Raw genomic sequence first — 21333 nt, 5'->3', positions numbered from 1 at the left:
CACTACCCAAGTGACATAAAGACATTATGACCCTCCCTTCATGGTGCTGCATATTAATAATATGAACAGCTACCATGGAGCCTCAGAGTCTGCATTAAACACTAGTTTAATTTTAAATAACTGTACAACTACCCACGGAGTAGCAGCCAAGAGTTTGCGAACGGCAGGAGACGTTTTTAACAAAGAAAATACTTTCTCAAAAACTGTCAAGACCTGCTGATTTTAAATTATGCTAGACAAACCTGCATGTGGGGAGAAGTAATTAGACAGTAACACCACATACTAAGTGGATTTGCCATTGCTAAGCAGTACCCAGTCCCAAAAAGGTTAACAGACAACCAAGCTATGGACCACAGCCCATGTTTGCCTCTCCAAGCTTAACACTGTAACTAAGGAACAAAAATTACATGACAACACAAAGTCCTTCTAATCTGTAATTTTGGTAAAATCCAGAACAGGCTCTAAGGTGGACAACAGAATTTCTTCAAGTGGCAATTTTTTTAGAGAACCAGATTTCTGGTAATAAAATCCTTACCCATTCTACAATGCTACATGTCTTAAATGTTCTGAGCTAACAAAAGTTTAAAGGTCAGAATGGTAATGCACATAAAGGTAATGCACATAATACAACTTTCCATAATGCAGCTATTACAATCAGTACTCTCAGATTTCAGAACATCAAGTGTAGCCTTTTTCTTACCATGTCCCTCCCAAAATGACTGCCTGCCAGTCTCACCTGTGTGAGGATGGACACCTCTGACAACAGAAGCGGACGAGGCAAAGCCCAGATGAAACCCTGGGGTTTGGGTGCAAGTGTGACGTCCCTAACTTGGTTAAGTTTCAAGGCAGCTCTGAAACCCAAATCTGGCCCTTGAGACTCGCAGGTCCCACTGTCGGGCCTCCAGCCAGGTGCCAGGAGAGTTCCCATACCCAGGTGGTCCAGGAGGTAGGCTGGCTCTCCACACCAAAAACACAGCATTTAGGGAAATACTTATCATTTGGCTAATTGACTCAGAACTGCCTTTTTCTTCTTAAGGAATGAGGATCATTTCAAAAGTTAAGTGGTCTCCCCTGCAATGACTGCCTGGCCCACAGGATCTCTCTGTTACCCTGACAACTCATGAAGTCTAGGAATGAAAAACAGTAGCCCCTGAATAAAATGTTGTGGAACTTACAGGTGCCTTCTTGTCGATGGGTTTAATGACAAACTTTTTGTCATTGAAAGAGATGTTCCTGATTTCACTCCAAGGGAAGCCAATCTTTGGAGTTAACCTGAGGTTAAAAAGAAAAGGTGGATGGTTAGATGTATGCGTTTGTGTTGTTGGATTGGGTAAGAGAGATTTGCAAATCTATTATTAGTTCAATTAAAATAATATGAAGCTAACCCAGGAGACATAATGTGTGTTATATGCTATTATCAAACAGTTACCACCTGACTTAGGTCAAGCCAAGTGGCTGGCTGCAAGGCTTCTGCAACCTTAATCTGTTCCCATTTCCTTTGGCTTTTCCTCAGTTTGGGGCACCTACCATTACCCAGGATGGTGATCTCAAGGTCACCTAAAATTCCTACGCAGGCACCTTGACCCTCCCTTAGGAATCTTCCACTGTTCATTCCCGTATCACATCACCACACTCACCCACCTCTCATCCTGCCAGAGCCCTCTCAAGCTCTGTGCTGGAGAACCCCTACTTTCAGTCTGCTGATCTGATTCATTTCCTATCTTCAAATGTTAACACAGTCCTTAACTCAGCATCTAAGGAGCTGTCAAATCCAGCCTTAAACTCCACGGTTCAGACCCACCTTTCAACACATGGGTTCCCTGGGGTCGCCTCCCTTTGCCTTGAGGCCTCTCTTAACATGCAGGCTCTTCTGCTACAGACTGTTCACTGAATGTTATTTAACTTACTGATCATTTAGTTTTATGAAACCAACAGGGCCAAGATCCCACCATGTTTCCCAGACATGCCGTACTCAACAGAGCTTGCCAAGAGAAATGGACAAGGCCTTGCTACACACTCTGCTACTGCTAGTGCATGTTCTCCCAGCTGGACAGACATTTTCCCATGGCACTCTCCCACTTCCAGGACAGTCCTCAGACTAACTGCCCTAATGAAAGCCCCACAGGGCTAACCCTACTTAACCAATGCTATGCCATGACTAGCCCAGACTCAGGCTTTTACTAGCATTCCCAAGTTCATCAGGTGACTTCAAGACCATATTGCTCTGCTCACTGCATGCTTCCCACCCTGTTCTTCCCATGCATTTTACCAGGGATAATGCCATTCTGGAAGTGACAACAGATCCTCAAAATCACCATTCAACAATGCTGCCATCTAAAACAGTCCCTTCCAACATCCCACAAAAACCTTCATTTTAGAAGCAGCAGGAAGGTCAAGCAATCTGTGGTGTACCAACAGGTTCATACTGACGAGCAACACAGGTTTCGTTATGACAACATAAACTAGGTCTCTGGAGGCTGAGGGCAAACATGTAAGCCCGACAGCTGGCCCTTCTGGGGAATAGTTGGTCACAGTGTGCCTGCAGGAACGATGGCAGGATACTGGCCAGACCACAGTTCTAAATGTCAAAGCTTTTTGTATACATCCTTTCTTTTACAGTGCTATGGTCTGGAATCGCCAATATCCATAAAAAACACCTGGTATTCAAACAAACATGCAAGGAGTTTATCTTTGAGATGTCATTTTCTTTACAGGTTTCAGAGCATTGAAGGGGAACTCCAGATATCACCTAGCCCTACTACTGACTTCGGCTTAAGTCCTCCTTACATGGAAAGGCTATGAGAATGGCATCAGACAGGCATGTGTTGCTTTGGGGCACTTTTCACCCAAAACACAAGAGCAGCCTGCTGGCACCAACAGGGGAGCTATAGGATCCAAGCTCCAGAGGAGTGCCACCTCCTGAAACTTCCAGGGGCTGGGATCCAGTCTTCAGCTCCTGTCTCTATACAGGGCTCTCAAAACAGGTTCTGACCTTAGAAAACTTAGGCCTCCAGCTCTCTGGTGTGTCTAGAAAGTTTGTCCTCTTAGGACTTTGAAACCTCATATAACAATTCATAGCGACTCATAAGCATAATTGCAGTATCAAAACAAAAAAGTTAAACATGAAAATTATGACTCACTTCTGAGTTAAAGAACTTCAATTCTTGACCAAAGTTGGAATTAAACCAAGGAATTTTTTTTTTTTAAAGAGATAACATACAGTATAGGACATTAATAGGGTCCACAGAGAAGATAGCCACAGGGCTTATGTTTTAAGTCCTTGCTTAGGCCACACATTAGGAAAAAAAAAAAAAAAAAAGTGATTCTCCAATAACAGGGGCCAGACAGAGGTCTTTGGAGAAATGGCTGATTCTAGGGCTAGAACAGAGAATGTAAAGGATGAACCTGGTGCATCTCAAGAAGCCAGAGAGTAAGGAAGCCTGCAAATAATGCGAGGGGTCCCATTTCAACATGCTCCTAAAGGCCGAATCTTGAACAACCTGAGCATGATGATACATACTAATAGATCATAACCCAAAGACTGAAACACATATCCATGAGTCCATACTAACATAACTAAATACATGGAAAACAGAAATCAACTCCTTACAGAATTCCAATTAATGCATGTAAAAAGAAGTTTTTAAAAGCCACCATTTCTCAAATACCAAAGTAATCTCATCAATGGAAGCTAGAACTAGGATATTTACATAGTTTAAAATTATCTCCTCCAAATTTACTGACCAAATGTAAACCGAAGGATAGCAATTTTACAGTGAAGAAACCCAGCAGACACCACCTTAATAATCAAAATTAGCACCACCTACAATAAGCTATACCGACCACATGTGCCACCTTGAAAGAGGCCCTAGAAGGGCCTCTTACAGCAGCAGCACTTTTGTGGGGTTCTCACCAAAAATGCAAAACTCCTATTTAATAATGAGAAAACACCAGACAATCCAAGTTGAGGGGCTTTCCAAAAAGTCAATGGCCAGTATTCTTCGAAAATATTAAGTTCATGACAAAGACTGGAACCATCCCACATCAAAGGAGATGGGAAGGTCTAAAAACTGTAGGTGTGGCTCCAGACAGGGTCCTGGGGCAGAAATAGGACATCGGTGAGACAACTGATTAAAATGGGAATAAGGTTTATAGATTATTAATGTTAATTTTCTGATCTTGATATTTGGATGTAAGGTGTTAATGCTTGAGGAAGCTAAGTGAAGTGTATATGGAAATTATTTGTACTATTTTTAGAATCTTTTTAAAGTTTGAAATAATTTTTTTTTTTTAATTGAGATAGGGTCTGGCTTAATAATGAGAAAAAGTAACCAGGCTGAAGTACAGTGGTACAATCTTGGCTCACTGCAGCCTCTGCCTCCTGGGTTCAAGTGATCCTTCTACCTCAGCCTCCCAAGTAGCTAGGACCACAGGCATGTGCCACCACACCTAAGGTTTTGTATTTTTGGTGGAGATGGGGTTTTGCCATGTTGCCCAGGCTGGTCTCAAACTCCTGAGCTCAAGGGATCTGCCTGCCTTATCCTCCTGTAATCCCTTAGCTCATACCTGGGATTACAGGTATGAGCCACTATGCCCAGCCTGAAATGATTTTAAAATGTAACAATAGGCCAGGTGCAGAGGAGGCTGAGGAAGGAGAATCGCTTGAACCCAGGAGGCAGAAGTTACAGTGAGCCGAGATCATGCCATTGCATTTCACCCTGGGTAACATAGCAAGACTCCATCTCAAAAAATAAAAATAAAATGCAAGAACAAATGGTTTAAAAATTTAAATCCAAAATATGTAGCTGAGGGTGATGATAATGTTCTATATATCTTAAGATTTGGCATTTTCCAGGCATATTTGTGAAAACTCAGCAAATGAACACTTAAGATTACATTTCATTTATTTAAATTTTACATCAAAAGAACAAAATATAATTGACTTGTGGCATATCATATACACTTTCATTTTGAGGAAGGAGATGGATGCCTGCGATTTTCTTGGAAATGTGTCAAAGAGGGCCAGAGGGTGACAGCGATGTGTAGATGGAAAGAGAAGTCATAAAGCAAGCGCAGCCCTGAGTACCTCCACAAGGGATCTAAAGGGAAAAAGACCCTTTCTGTGGCTCCTGTTTCAGTTCCCAAGCTCTCTGTGCACTTTCTCCCTTTAAGGTGGGAGCCCTGGAGCTGGTGCACCTCCAGAAACTCCTACCTACAGAAGTACTTCTATGATGAAGCCTGCCCAAAGAGGAATGAAGCTAAGGGAAAAAGTGCTTTTACAGGACTAAAGATCAGGTTCCTTTAGTTTTTGTTTTTGGTCTGAGAGTGCCGGGTAGAATTCTAACCCAGCTAAACTGAACCTTCTCTGTTCAGAAGCTTATATTGCCATCAGGAAGGACGCTTACCTATTTTTGCCCTCTTTACATTCCAAGCTATTCCAAGCTAAGGGTTTAAAAAAAGACGACAAACACTTTCAGTCCTACAGGCTCCCACTTAATGGTATGGGCACAATGAAACGGGGACCCCCAAGAGACAGATTTCCCAGTCAGATCCTATTTAATACTAAAACGGGTTTTTAAATAGAGATGTTTTCTTGCAGAGTATAAATCTCTTAGAGCTCAATTTTCATACTCAATAGATCTCCTTTCTCACCTGAATGACGTTTCGGGTATATCTAATTCTCCTAGTTCTACCGAGACGGGTACAGCACGATACCTGGCACAGCTGGCAAGTTCTCAGCACTCCTCAGACTTCAGGACAGTCTCCTGCTTATGCTGCTACCACGCTGTAAATATTTGTTCAAGGGAAAAGAATTTGGGCCTATTAATTGACTATCTTCATAAATGCTTTTTTGTGAAGAAAGGGGTGTGCCTTCAGGAACAGAGAGGAGAGAGGCAGTAAGTGAGCCTGTCCAACACCCCAGCGTTCTGCAGGGAAAGAACCATCTGAGAGTTGCCAGGTTCACCGCTCAATGGTGGGGGAGGGGGAGCAGAGAGCCAGAACAGTACTGAATAGGGCACACGGCTCACATTTTTTTACTTGGAAGAAATGGACATTTACATGGGCTGGGGCAGTTACAAGCTAACATCAGCAAGTTCCTACTCATGGCTGTTTTCCTGCAGGTTGAAAAACCTGTTTGGACTGCCCTGGCCTGGCCGTGTTACAAAATCTGGTCATTCAAGAGATTTCAAAGGCAGAGGCAGTTCCCCACATGTGCTCCCACTAGGACTTTGTGCACCGCTCTCCTTGGCATGGCTGTCTGAGAGCCACGGGCTTCGGCCCTGGGGCCTCCCGGAAAGATCGTGTCCTAGTTGCAAGTTCCTGTATCTACCCACTTTCTCCACTTCTTAAAAAAAATTTTTTTTGAGACATGGTCTCACTCTGTCACCCAGGCTAGATAGAGTGCAGTGGTGCAATCTCAGCTTACAACAACTCTGTCTCCCAGGCTCAAGTGATCCTCCCACCTCGGCCTCCTGAGTGACTGGGATCACAGGTATGCACCACCACAGCTGGCTAATTTTTAAAATTTTTGGTAGAGATGGGGTGTTACCATGTTCCCTAGGCTGGTCTCAAACTCCTGAGCTCAAGTGATCCACCTGTCTCAGCCTCCCAGAGTGCTGGGATTCCAGGAGTGAGCCACTGTGCCTGGCTTTTCCCCACTTCTTTACTAATACTGTAGCCAGCACACTCGGGGTAGGAACGAACAAGAGTCCTCAATAACTCATTTCCAGGTTCTCTGAGGAGCTCCTGTGATTCTGACAGGTGAATCGCATTGGTTTGTGTAACTAACTCCATCCCTGATGGGCACCTTCCTTCCAGCAGACAGCAACTGCCTCCCTCCTTGCAGTCTCACCATGTGGGCCTTGGAGGTGAGAGGAGGCTGGGCACAGCTGGCATGGATCTCTGACCTGTCCAAGTGAAACAGATCTGTGCTCCGGGTTCTGGCAGGAATCCACATGGTTGCAAATGGAGAGATGGACTCATGTGCACATCATTTGTGGAAGGCAGCACCACTCCCTTTGTGAACCCCAGAGAGGATTTTTGGGGAACCTGAGGTACGGGAAAGCCAAGAACAGAAATACCTGACAACAGGCGAAATGGGTGAATCTCAAGTGGGATATGGGGACAGCCATTATTTAAGGAAACAGCATGATGCTGGGAAGGAAACCACGTACATCCGGGAATCCTGGGCCACTATGCTTCTCAAGTAGAAAGCAGGAACCCAGGTCAAAAGGCGGCGCTTGGCAAAAAGATTGTAGGAGCTTTCTTGTCCTTCTCCGCCAGGTCCCTGAACCTGGCGGCCATCAGAGGGTTTGTTTAGGATTGTCCATAGTCAGCAGAGCAATCAGGCTGACTGGACGATCAGGGCAGAGACAGGCGTCAGGCGGCAGTCAGGAACTTCTCCCTTCTCTTTCCAGAGGTAGTTTCCTTCTGCCTCTTAAATTCAGGTAGCTTCTGATCAGATCAGTCTGGAAGTTAGGCTTACGCTGATGTCAGGGACTCACTACGGGAAACTTGCCCTCATGAACTAAGATGATTTCCCCATTTATCCTCAGGAGAAAGGCGCTGATGTCAGGGACTCACTACGGGAAACTTGCCCTCATGAAGTAGGATGATTTCCCCGTTTATCCTCAGCAGAAAGGCGGCAAATGCACTGTATCTGAAAGAGGACTGTCTGTCCCCTGTGGAGAGGCCGGGCTCTGCTGCTCTACCCAGCTTGCTCACAGATCTCTCAACAAATGTAACTAATGCAAGGCAATTCAGGTATCTGCTGCAGACTCCCAGCATTTAGCTCAAGTGTAAACAATAGCCTGTATGTGTAGACAACACTTCAAGTCTCTCATCACACCATAAATATACCTGGTTGGATTAGCATAAACCTCTAGCCAGGAGTCCAGCACCTGGAAAGTAGTTACGGATGGATGTGCTGGTACCTGCATGTAGGTGTGGGGCGGGGTGGGGGGAACCTCAGAGGCAGGAGGAGGAGAGGCAGCCTCTGTTCTATGCTGCCTTCCTCTCTCAGGCCTGAGCCCACTATTAGCCCCACCCACCATAAGACAGGATAACTCATGCCTCTGGACCACCCTCTGAGAGGGCCATAGCAGTCCAAAAGCCCTTATTAAAGATTCCTACTTTGGAACAGTAAGTTGCTAAATACTTCAAAATAACCCACAAAATTGCCATTTTGCCATTGTTCCCAGGCCCACCAACCCACCTACTGAAGATAAAACGTTAACTCACTTATCATCTTTTTCATAAATATTCAGTCCAAGGGCATCAACTCCAAGCCAAAGGTCTGTTCCTTTCTTGTTTTTTATCTCAAAATAGTTGATTCCATACATTTCCAGGTCCTGAGCAATCTTCAGGTATTCCAACATAGCGTTATCTCTGATTGGGGAGGGTGAAACAGGCAGAGTCCATTAGTAGCCCTCAAGATCCACAACCATAAAACCTTTCCAGTATTTTTAAATTAAGGCGCCTTGTGTAGAATGGGCTCAAAGCTGTGCGCTGCGTGCAGACAGGCAGGGGCCCGGGCAGCAGAGCAGTGAGGGGGGAACCCCTGAGACCCGGAAGCTCTGCCTGGGGTGGACTCTGTGCTGCCCTGGACCCTCACTACCAAACCCCACACACTCAGGAAGAACTGATTCACACTGGCTTCTCCGACAGGTTTTTCTTGTAAGTTTTATCGCTCTGCACAAGCCTCCTTTTCTCTTGCCCACATGTCTTCTGGGGCTCCCACCACCCTCCTCACAGGCTGTGAGTTGTTTTCCTTCCATAAAGGATGCTTGGGCCAGGCAGGAAACCCTGAAGCACAAAATCTGAGGCGCAAACCACAAACTTCAGAAGCTGAAATAATGCAGAGTCGCAAGACTAGGCCAGAGGTGAGGCTCTAGGACGAGAACACCCAGAATCGGGGGTCCAGCTACATCTTACGTTAATAGCCCCGAGTCCCTCCTCATGCCCAGGTTCTCTGATATCAGGATTTCTCACTTGGGATCCTTCTTCATTTATACTTTGTAAGACAACTACCTTCAATCAATGAGCAAACCAGCACCTCTTTGACAGAGAGAGAGAAAAAAATGCTGACTGCAGGTGAACAATGAAGTTTAGAGATAACACATTCTCCAAAAGGAGGGTGTAAGCTTTTAGAACCTGAAGGCTTGAGCTAAACTGCTTCCCTGAGCAAGACACCTGGCTTTAAAAAAATAAAAACAAAAATCTCCCCTGAGAAAACCCCATGTTTAGCTCAGTTCCCTCATGGTCTTCACAGGGCACTAGGGCTGAAGCTCAGGCCTGACACAGAGCCCTTTAAAGCACTAACGAGAGTCACAGGAAAAGACACGCTGGAGAGCAGGGAGATGGCCAGATCCCCACAGCAAGACCCAGCACTCACTTGAGCATCCCACGGTGTTCCGCATGCCACACCTGGATCCGGTCTTCCCACTGGTCCCTGGTAAGTTTGTGCTGGTCCATGACTCTGGAATGCAAAAGGAAACAGCACTGCCATCCTTAAGGGCTGTGACAGGCAAGGAAGGAGGCCCACTTACCACCCACATTCAAATCCTTACTTTCCATTCAAATCAGTCAATCAATCCCAAAGAGCTTTGGTTTCTATTTCCTGATGTGTAGCATTTCTATTTATGATGATTAACCTGGAAGACTTAGCATTTTGAACAAGAACTCGGTTCTGCTGGAAAAATTAAGAAGGTATTTTAAGTGGCCTCTTCTTCCAAATGGGGTAATTTTGTGACCATTAGTAAATAAAAACAGACTACATAGGGGCCAACCTATCAAACCCAGGAGGAGCTAAGCAGTCAGGTTGAGAAGTTTGCTATGCTGCTGCATCCCACAGGATATGGCAGCTCTTTAGTTTCCATGAGGAATGGTAGCTCGCTTCCCTAGCTATGCTTCAGGTCGGGTCAGTGCCTTAATGACTAGAGTCCCAGCGTGAAGGAGCACATGACATTGATGAAGTCCTTTCGTTTTTAAACTGTGCTTCTAATGCAATCACTTCTCCCTGCAGAGGATGACATGACGGCTCCTGCCCAGGCCAGGTCACCCTGTGCTCACCTTTGAGGGATCAACCGCTCAGAGCTGAGGTACCCAGACTTGTGCACATCTTTGTTGTAGTCCCCAAACTTGGCCTGCACAGCATAGGACCCCAGGAGCACGGCAGTCTCAGGGGGGCAGTAGATTTCGTCGCTAAGGATCCCTTCCTTCACTTGAAGGAAGAAAAGTTTCTGGGTGATGTCCTGGATGAGCTCCTCAGCCACATCTTCAGGGTAGAACTTGGCCCGGAACTTGAACTGGAGGGGATTCTCCTTCCTGACCTCCTGGGCAGACACCTGGACAGAGCAAACCAGACTCTCGACACGAACCGAACCCGACAAAGGCCCGCTGTCCCCAACACAGGCTTCTAACCAAGACTCAATGAGGCCATCAGGCCAGTTTTCAGAAGATAATATTTACTCTTAAAGCCAACTTTTCAGCTCCAGACAAAAAAGGTTAGTCAGTCAAAAGTGCTATCACAGGCCAGGCATGATTCATGCCTATAATCTCAGTGCTTTGGCAGGATAAGGCAGGAGGATCACCTGAGCCCAGGAGTTTGAGACTAGCCTGGGCAATGTAGAGAGCTCCCATCTCTACAACATTTTTTAAAAAAAAGTTAGCTGGGGATGGTGGTGCATGCCTATAGTCCTAGTTATTCAAAAAGCTGAGCAGGAAGAACCTCTGAGTTCAGGAGTTCGAGGCTGCAGTGAGCTCTGATGGCACCACTGCACCCAGCCTGGATGACAGAGCAAGACCCTGTCTTTGAAAAACAAAAACAACAACAAAAAAAAACCAGGCCAGGTGCGGTGGCTCACGCCTGTAATCCCAGCACTTTGGGGAGCGGAAGCGGGGTGATCATGAGGTCAGGAGATTGAGACCATCCTGGTTAACACGGTGAAACCCCGTCTCTACTAAAAATACAAAAAATTAGCCAGGAGTGGTGGTGGGCACCTGTAGTCCCAGCTACTCAGAAGGCTGAGGCAGGAGAATCACTTGGACTCAGCAGGCAGAGGTTGCAGTAAGCCAAGATCGTGCCATTGCACTCTAGGCTGTGTGACTGAGTGAGACTCTATCTCAAACAAACAAAAAAGCAAGTATTATCACACTCTTGCGCTTAGCTGGAAATCAAAGCTACTGCGCCACTAAGCCCCAGTCCTCACGGGATGATGTTCTCAATTCTAGAGACTCAAATTTGGAAATGACCCCACAGTGACTTGGAATCTGGCCACGTGCCAATCAGGCCCTGGAGCCCAAACTACTCTTAAGAATTACTCCTGCTCCTTCACGCTTCCCCACCTCCCATCATCTTTCTAACTTGTTGCTATGACTTGGGAGGAAAGTGGACGTTTGGGAAAAAAGGATAATTTCCAAGAATTTGAAGAAAAAAAAGTTTATCTTACTACTTTTCTTTATAGATAGTTAATGGAATTCATCCAATCTTTAAAGTTGGAAGATAATCTATCACAGGTTCAAACAAAGCAGTAACAGATTCTTACAAAACAGTGGATGATTCAGTTTATAAGATTAACACTCTCATTGAAAGAAACTAAGGTCAACTAAAAGCTATGCAATTAACCATCATATGCTCCGATGAGTGAGCAGTATGGAGAAATGCCAGGATCTGATTTACAATCGATATCCCCATTTACTAGAAACTTGCAACCTTTTTGTCTCTCAAAACTTTTACACAAACAAAAAAGGAACAGAAAACAAAAGACAGGGTAAGGAGCTCCAGTTCCAATATCGACAAAGCAGACCAACGCCCAATCCACAGCCTGTAAATAGTTAACCCTGACTTACCTTCTTATCCAGCTTCAGCCAGGTAGGAAATCCTTTATTATCCACATACTGGAGGCCAAAGTACCACACTTCCCGGAGACCTATAGTCTTTACCACCTGAGTGAGAGAGAGACTCAACAGTCAAGAGAAACTCAAAAGGGCAACAGCTTTTGGCGGCTGTTCATCACATGGTCTAGCAGAGTCCCAGGAAACCAGGACGTCTGCTCAGTCCAACCACTGGGCAATACCTTTTTTGTGCTCTCTTAAATAACTTGCTACTAACCAAGCCTATTATCTCAAAGCCATGAACAACTTATTTTTAATATAAATTTGAGCAGATTCAGGGTTCTATTTTCAAATCTTAGAAAATCTCACTTCTATTCCTTTATACTCCAGGATGCTCTCCTGCATAAAATCCAGCAGGGTGGGTTATGGCCAGCACATAGAACCACAGGAGCCCGCAGCCCCCCAAGGGGTCAGTGTGATGGGTGCGTTACTGCCCGTCAGATATGCTCACGCGGAAGACTAAAGTACTCAGCACCACACTCGAGCCTCCTCTGGCTGTCTCTGCCTCTCAGCCAGCTGGCCCACGGGTCTGACTTACTAGGAACAGGGACAAAGAAGTCCTAGGAAAGGCAGGAAAACAGGTGGTGGCAGACCTCTGGGAAGAAAGGGTGGCAATGCACAGGGGTGCCCAGAGGAACCTGCGTCTTTAGGCCTCCAAAAATGGGATATTCTGATCCAGCAAAGGCAGAATCCTGACCCTAGGTCACAACAAGAATTTCACATCTTCAAGGCTCTGCTGTGCATTACAGAGAAGTCCTCAGCTGCTTATTCTGAGTGTCTCAGAAACAGAAAAGCAATGATAGTTGAACTTGCTGTGGGCACTTGTTGAACATCATCTAAACCGAGTCCCAGACAAGTTTGACTATATATATGTATATATAGTTGACATATTAATTTAAAATCCCATAATATGTAATGCAAAACCTAAAAAAAAACCTGCTACCATTCTTCAAATACATGGCTTCTATCATATTTAATGGCAAAGAGGGCTGAATACATTAGAAATGACAACTCAGATACACAGATCACTTGCTTAAAGTAAATCCTAGAACTCCACATAAACTCCCCATTTGGGCCTGTTTCTTCATCTGAAGAGTGCGGGAAGGCCAGAGGCTCCTTAAAGCTTTCAGAGTCTGTTTATTAAATGCCCAGGACTGACCTGTTCTTCCCCTCTTCCCAGTCACCGAAAGGGGACGGGAGAGGCTGTAAGCAAGCTTCTTCATCATGGAATGATACGAGACACACATTTAGACTTTTTGTGCAGTGCTTTGCTCCCAAGTCTTTTGTGAAACCCCATGTTTTTTTGTTTTTATGGTAGCAAAGCACAGAGAAAACTGAATTCAAAGACCAGGTTTCAGTATATAGTCCTGCTAATGTCTTGTTCCTCACAAGCCTCCATCTTGCCACCTGATATGAAACCTGCCTGGCCTTCCTCTCTGGGTTATTTCAAAGTTGCACAAGAAAACCCCATCTGCCTAAGCAACTGCTTGCGCTCTGACATCATCCCTCAGTTCGCCCAACTGCAGCCTCTGCCTGCACATCTGAACCAGGCAGAAATAATCTCTTGTCCACTTGGCTTCTGTCCTCCATAGTGTTCAGGCTCTCATGGATTTTCGGGGCCACAGCTGATGACCCTCTTCTCCATCTGCTATGCTGTGGCCATCCTCCTTCCATGGGGCAAATCACAGACCCCGCAACCACACCATGCAGTCCAGCCAAGAGCCTCTCTCAGCGAGGCCCATTCCTGGCTGCCCTGACCTGCATGCACCTTCACAGCAGGAATCTTCCATCGATCTTCAGGCTAACTATGCTCAGTGTGTGCTGTAGAATCCTACTGCTCACACAAAGCCTTCCCCAAAGGGACACATTAGAATTAAACAATCTTCCTCTCTTCAGTCCCCTCTAAAAACCAATCCATAGGTCATCCCTGAAAGGAAAAAGCCAACATTCCTAGAGAACACCCCTTACCATTCCCTTCATTGGCGAATCCTGACACACCATGGGTGCAGAGTCTCTACATCTGTGTCTACCCGCTAACTCCACCTCAGTGGTGTTTGGTCTTTTTTTTTTGTTTTTTTTTTTTTTGGTTTGGTTTTTGAGACAGGGTCTTATGCTATTTCCCAGGCTGGAGTGCAGTGGTAAAATCTTGGCTCAACGAAGTCTCAATCTTCTGGGCCTAAGCGATTCTCCCACCTCCCCACCTCAGCCACCTGAGTAGCTGAGACTACAGGCATGTGCCACAATACCTGGCTAACTTTTAAATTCCTTGTAGAGATAGGTGTTTGCCATGTTGCCAAGGCTGGTAGCCTACAGGAGAGTGAGCTCAAGCAATCCTCCTGCCTCGACCTTCCAAAGTGCTGGGCTCAGTGGTGTTTTAAATAGCAGATTTTTTAGGAAGGAAATGGTGGGAGATGTCTAACTCAATTCCAAGCAACAGCTGGAGCAGATCCTCCCAATCAGGAGCCTCCAGCATGGGTGGGCCGGCTCATCACGACACCTGGGCTGCAGTCCGGCCCTGGCTCTACCCTCCAAGTGGCAGTTGACCCCGGGGTGTTCTCCATCACAATGAAGGCCTGGACTAGGACCCAGGGCTAAAGCAAGAGCACTCCAGGGCTTGACGCTGGACTGGGGTGGGGGCTGCAGAAGAGAGCTAAGTAACAGAGGGGTGTTGGGGGCGGAAGGCTGACTACTTTACCTCCAATCTCTTTTACCCTATTCCCTTCAAGGCCTTATTTTCACTGACATCCAGGTCCAGGAATGAGCTTTCCATCAGAAACTTCTCTATAACTACAACCTAGTTTTTCTCCTTATCCTAGGGCTTCCATCCCTGCTTTAAAGTTTGTGCTGTAGAAGATCTCAGCATTCTTATAGGTAAGGACTCAGGGTCCAGGAGGCTAACCAAGGGACATTCTGCAGAATCAACACTAGAAGCCAGGGCCCTGCGACGCAGGTGTACCACACAAGGTTCAGCTGGCACCACTCAACTTACTTCAGGATTATCTTTCAGGAGAAACCTTTAAATTTTTATCCCAAGTCCAGCCTCGCCCAGAGCAGTAAATATCTTTATCCTCACCTGGTGAGGCAGGCCCACGAACGACCTGAAAATACTAGTGGACGCTGTCGCAATGACTAGCCACTAGCACTGCACCCACCCTGGAGGTGTCCACCTGGGCACCACCTGGCACCTGTGTGCTTTGCTGCATGGAGCCAGCCCACTGCTGCTAGGTGTTCATTTTCAGAGAGGGAGATATGATCCAGCATGGGTGGAGTCTCCTATAGTCTTAAGTGTGCTAAAATTCTCCCTCCCAGGTTTCCCAATCACCACGTGCTCTAATTTCTGGGTTTAGTGCTAGAACACAGAATATCACTTCTACCAGTAGGGCCCCTCAGGACAAGATGCTATGGTTCAAAGGACTTGTAACTCACATCTGGTTCTGCTCCTCTACTGGCCCCAGAGCAGAATCTACTTAGCCCAGAAAAGAAGATCTTGCTTTCTTTAGAACTCAGAACTCTTCCACAGAAAAGTTACCACAGCCTTCCTGGTGGCTCACCATCCTTACTAAAACTGAACTCCATGTCTCACGAGGAATATGCAGCAATGGGGAATCATTCTGCGCTACACATCTCAAGAAAGTCTTTTCTGACACCTGAGTGTGCTCAAAGATACTCAGTGTGAGGTGGACGGGCCTTCCAGTGACCTGCGTTACTGACTAGGGCCACAAAGGCATTTCTGGTCCTTCCTACTCCACAACCTCTGGCCTACTTAGTTCACAAAGTCAGGCAGGGAAATGGGAGAGAGGGGGGAGGGAAGAGGACTGTGTTTTCTAATATAAACCATAAGGTGAGATCTAGTGGCTCTACCCATGTCCATCTGAAGGGGTCATTTATAATAAAATGTGTTCAAAAAACGTTTTACCAAAAATGAGTATTCTTTAGAGGGATGCTCCTGCTGAATCAAATATCTAAGGCGTTTTGTTAAGAAACGAAAACACTGTTGAGTATCAAAAAAGAAACAAGAGAGAGATCACAGAGCCTGACATTTTGAAACAGTGTGAGGTGTTGGATGGGCGCCTCCTTGGTGCCTTGCCATGTGCAGGGCACTGCTGTACACGTCTGCAAAGCTGGTTCTGTGCTGAACTACAGCTACAGGAGAAAGTTGTTAATAACGCAGGGCAGCAAGCTAAGGCCCACGGACCAAGTCTTGTGTGCTGGCTGGTTGTGCAGCCCATACGCTAAGAAGGGGTTTATATTTTTTTCAATGGTGGTGATGGGGAAATTACATAAAAATATCAGTGTCCATATGGAGCTTTACTAGAACACTGCCATATTCGAATCTTCACGTGTTTATGGCTGCTTTCAATACTACAATGGCAGAGCTGAGTAGTTGTGACAGCAACCGTGTGGGCTGCAAGCCGAAAATATTTACCCTCCTTCCCTTTGCAGAAAATGATTTACCTGTGACATAAAGCTGTAAAAATGCCAATTAATGGTTTTAGTCACTCCTTGACTGGGAAACAAATCCAAGCCAGTAAGATTGTATTTGACCCGGGTGTGGTGGCTCACACCTGTAACCCCAGTACTTTGGGAGGCCAAGGCAGGTGATCACTTGAGGTCAGGAGTTCGAGACCAGCCTGACCAACATGGTGAAACCCTGTCTCTACTAAAAACACAAAAATTAGCGGGGCGTGGTGTGCACGCCTGTAATCCCAGCTACATAGGAGGCTGAGGCAGGAGAATCGCTTGAACCTGGGAGATGGAGGTTGCAGTGAGCCAAGAATGTGCCACTGCACTCCAACCTGGGTGACAGAGTGAGACTCAGTCTCTCTCTCTCACACACACACACACACACACACACACACACACACACAATTGTATTTGAGTAGCTATTAGGGCAAAAAAAAAAAAGTATTATTTAAATAACTTGTAATATCACTAATAATTTTTAAAATCTTCCAATTTTAAAAAGCGAATTTTCTCGAAATCTTCATTTCTTTTCATAGATGTCCAGGTATGACCCACTTAGAAACAAGAAGCTGAAACAACTGAGCATTTACTCATCGATGCAGTGAGAGGGGTTCTACTCCGGAGGTGGAGGTGGCTGGGGGTAGGAAGTGGTGTCTCTAACACAGGGTGAGAGACACACAGGCCAGCACCTCCTTACACTGACAAGCACAATCACTCTCTCTTGTGCTTCGCTTCCATGCTTGGTAGCACACTGAATCCACCTGGCTGTACACAGCAGATAGCAGTGTGCTTTCATACACCTCCTAGGCAGGATAAACGTGTCTATAAAATGCATTTTATAATGCTATCATGAAATAGTACTTTTGCCATTTAAAAGATCCTTCTCATCTATTACCTCAAATGAGTACACCAAAGTAATATGCTTAACAAACAATATAACTGAGATGTCGCAGAGCAATTTTTTTTTGGGGGGCAGGTGCATGGGTAGTTAACTCTCAAGTTCAGAGACCGACCTGATCAAAAAGCTGTTTTCCAGTTGTATTTGGTTGGATTGCAAACTCCAGCTCTGCATCCATGGTAGTAACTCGGACATTGATCTGAAAAACAGAATGAAACAAATTACCCTTAACTGAGTCCTCTTTCTTCTGATAACCTCCTGCACCTTTTACATAAGCTGGCCCTCAGTGTGGCAACGGCACAGGGCTGTGACATGGGTTCCTGTGCTAGTCAGGAAGCCACATACCACTCCTGACTGCAGATGGCTGGGGACACCTCAGCAGGGGCACAGTGTGAACCAAATGCAGCCTCTTTGCTTTGATAAAGCACACTGACACTTAAGGCTAAGTAGTTTTTCTTTGAGAAATAGTCTTGCTCTGTCACCCAAGCTGGAGTGCAGTGGCACGATCTTATCTCACTACAGCCATGACCTCCCAGGGCTCATGTGAGCACCTCCCACCTCAGCCTCTTGAGTAGCTGGCACTATATAGGTGCGCCACCATGCCTAGTGTTTTTTTTTTTTTTTTTTTGTGGGTAGAGACAGGGTCTCACTATGCCACCCAGGCTGGTCTTGAGCTCCTAGGCTCAAGCAAGCCTCCCACCTCAGTCTCCCATAGTGCTGAGATGACAGGCATGGGTCACCTTGCCAACCTAGCAGTTTTTTTTTTTTTTTTTTTTAACAGAAATTCTTTAACCTGTTTTTTCATGCACCATCTCATGGGAGCCTTACAACAGCCAAAGGAGGCAGCAGGGCTCCCAAGGGACCAAGGAAGCCAGAGAAGGGAAGAGAGAAAGCTTTGTGCCAGAAGGTTTGCAGCAACCTTAGAAATCAGAGTGAGAGAAATGGTAAAATGTCCAAAGACATGTCAAAGACAGATGATGTTGTGACATGAAATTTTAATTGTGAAGACAACAGAAACTGGACAAACTGCTTCTAAAATTAAAAATTTGACAAGCAAAACTCTCTCAATGCAAATGTCAGATCTATATAGACAAGAGATGAAAAAATGTAAAAATAGAAATAGTATTAGGATGGTGAGACACAGAATTGAGGTGGTAGTGATGGGAAGGCCTTAAAAATATTTCTAATGTTGCTATGTAGTTGTTTTAAAAGCACAAAACATGGCCGGGCGTGGTGGCTCACATCTGTAATCCCAGCATTTTGGGAGGCCAAGGCAGGTGGATGACTTTCTGAAGTCAGGAGTTCGATACCAGCCTGGCCAACGTGGTGAAACCCCATCTCTATTAAAAATACAAAAATTAGCTGGGCACGGTGGCACATGCCTGTAGTCCCAGCTACTTGGGAGGCTGAGGCAGGAGAACCACTTGAACCAGGGAGGTAGAGGATGTGGTGAGCTGAGATTGTGTCACTGCATTCCAGCCTGGACAACCGAGCAAAACTCCGTCTCAAAACAAAAACAAAAACAAAACCCACTTACATCAAGGTAGTTTTCAATTGTATCACTTGAAAAACCCCAGATTTAGACCGGATACGGTTGCTCACGCCTATAATCCCAGCACTTTGGGAGGCTGAGGCAGGTGGATCATGAGGTCAACAGATCAAGACCATCTTGGTCAACATGGTGAAACCCCGTCTCTACTAAAAATACAAAAATTAGCTGGGCATGGTGGCGCACGCCTGTAGTCCCAGCTACTCGGGAGGCTGAGGCAGGAGAATTGCTTGAACCCAGGAGGTGGAGGTTGCGGTGAGCCAAGATCGGGCCATTGTACTCCAGCCTGCGTAACAAGGGCAAAACTCTGTCTCAAAAAAAAAAAAAAAAAAAAGAAAGAAAGAAAAACCCCAGATTTACCAAAGCATATGAAAAATGCTGAAATCTGGCTACTTTATATCACTGTCCCAAAGGAAAGTAGCAGAGCCACACAGCAATTATAATGCTTAATATTAAGAAATGTTTGCTTCTCACCATCTTTCAAGTAAAATATATAGAAGCTACAGAGATAGCTAACCTAACGTTAGGATTCTTCCTAACGCAGGTGTAAATGTAATGAGGACATAAAACCTGTGCCAGCATTTGGTGACAGAGGTTTTGACAGAGGTTTCATTATCTAGCCAGGGTACCACACGTATGTCACTGTGATGACTGAGAGATCCTCTAATATACATCCAATATGCCTTAAAGGCTCCCTGACTGGTATTACAATTATAGAAGTAAGGTATCATTTTCTGGATTTTTTAAAACAAGTTTTCTCCACAATCGCAAGTCCGGAAGTTAAAAAACTCAAGTTTACTGAGAGGCAATGAGACATGTTTTAAAGCCTTTAATCATACTAAAATACAAAAACCCACTTTTCTTTCATTTCATTTCCTGTAATTTTTTTTTTAAATCACAAAATGGCTGTTATGAAGCATAAAATAAAGCAAGTATTTCTCTCATCTCCAAGGGCATGTATTACAGATGGGAAAACCAGCCCCAAGTCAAATATTTCAGTTGCCAATGCAGCTCCAGCTACATACACAGAAGCCAACAATGACATACCACACTCAAAACCGAAGTGGAAGGGAGTGCACTCACAATCGCAGTGCCCTGGGTATACTTTTCTTTCTCTGCTATCTACTGATTCAGACGTGGAAACCCAAGTACAGTCAGAACTGACTGAAGGCCACTACCTGGTTAAGACAAATACAAATGACCAGAGTCCATGCACACAAGATTTCAGACTCTAAATTCTAGACCTGGGTCCAAGTTGGAAGACAGTGTGAAAACGACATCTCCTGAAACCAAGGCTAATAATTAACATTAAAAAGATATTAATCATTTTGCAAACTGATTAGCAGGAATTTACAATGGTTCTGAATTTACAATTTTGGTTCTGAAATCAGTTTCATAACTGACCAAAGTTCATACAACCCTTTGAAAAAGCAAGTAACTTGTTTTGTTTTTCTGAGACAGAGTCTCACTCTGTCGCCCAGGCTGGAGTGCAATGGCACCATCTAGCCCAGGCATCCCCAAACTTTTTACACAGGGGGCCAGTTCACTGTCCCTCAGGCCGTTGGAGGGCCGCCACATACTGTGCTCCTCTCACTGACGACCAATGAAAGAGGTGCCCCTTCTTGAAGTGCGGCGGGGGGTCGAATAAACGGCCTCAGGGGGCCGCACACGAGTGGTAGTTTGGGGACGCCTGATCTAGGCTCACTGCAACGTCTGCTTCCTGGGTTCAAGAGATTCTCCCGCATCGGCCTCCTGAGTAGCTGGGATTACAGGTGCCCACCACCAAGTCTGGCTAAATTTTGTAATTTTAGTACAGACAGGGTTTCACCATGTTGGCCAGGCTGGTCTTGAACTCCTGACCTCAAGTGATTCGCCCACCTCAGCCTCCCAAAGTGCAGGGATTATCCACAGGAGCCACGGCGCCTGACTTGAAAAAGCAAGTCACTTGTAAAAAGAATACTTTTACTGAGGCTGGTTGTAACAACCCAGTAGTGTGTAGAAAGTGAACTTAAAAATTAAGCTACTGAGAAGCTCTAAATGAGTCAACAAATCTACACTTCCTACCAACTTCATCTGAGCACCAACAGCTCCAACACAATGCCAAGTCTTAGCTGGTCCTATTGTTCCACAAAATTCTTTACCTATGCCCCAACCCCCATGGGAAATCAATACCTATGGTATACAACCTCAAACAATGATTGCGAGTCTAAAGATCAGGAAGGCCAGGCCCAGTGGCTCATGCCTGTAATCCCAGCACTGTGGGAAACCAAGGCAGGCAGATCACTTGAGTCCATGAGTTTGAGACTAGCCCTGGCAACATGTCAAGCCCCCATCTCTACAAAAAATAAGAAAATTAGGCAGGCATGGTGATGGGCCCCTGTAGTCCCAGCTACTTGGGAAACTGAGGTGGGAGGATCAACTGAGCCAAAGAGGTAGAGGCTACAGTAAGCTATGATGGAGCCACTGCACCACAGCCTGAATGACAGAGTGAGATCCTCTTTAAAAAAATAAGAATAATGATCAAGGA

At 45.5% G+C, this 21333-nt stretch overlaps 1 protein-coding gene across 1 annotated transcript in view; it reads right to left on the bottom strand.

The window, feature by feature from the left end:
* EZR (ezrin) overlaps positions 1–21333 on the bottom strand; it is a 55724-nt gene that overhangs the window by 8369 nt on the left and 26022 nt on the right. Inside the window, exons 3-8 of the mRNA XM_003933769.4 lie at positions 17373–17456; positions 11851–11946; positions 10072–10346; positions 9395–9478; positions 8242–8388; positions 1176–1272 (exon numbers count right to left, since the gene is read on the bottom strand). Of these exons, the coding sequence (XP_003933818.1) occupies positions 1176–1272; positions 8242–8388; positions 9395–9478; positions 10072–10346; positions 11851–11946; positions 17373–17456 (783 nt within the window). The remainder of the gene's footprint in view (positions 1–1175; positions 1273–8241; positions 8389–9394; positions 9479–10071; positions 10347–11850; positions 11947–17372; positions 17457–21333) is intronic.

Source organism: Saimiri boliviensis, chromosome 4 (genome assembly GCF_048565385.1).
Source record: "Saimiri boliviensis isolate mSaiBol1 chromosome 4, mSaiBol1.pri, whole genome shotgun sequence".
Taxonomy (NCBI): Eukaryota; Metazoa; Chordata; class Mammalia; order Primates; family Cebidae; genus Saimiri; species Saimiri boliviensis.
Note: the sequence above shows the minus strand (reverse complement) of the source record. Positions and strands in the feature narration are given on the sequence as shown.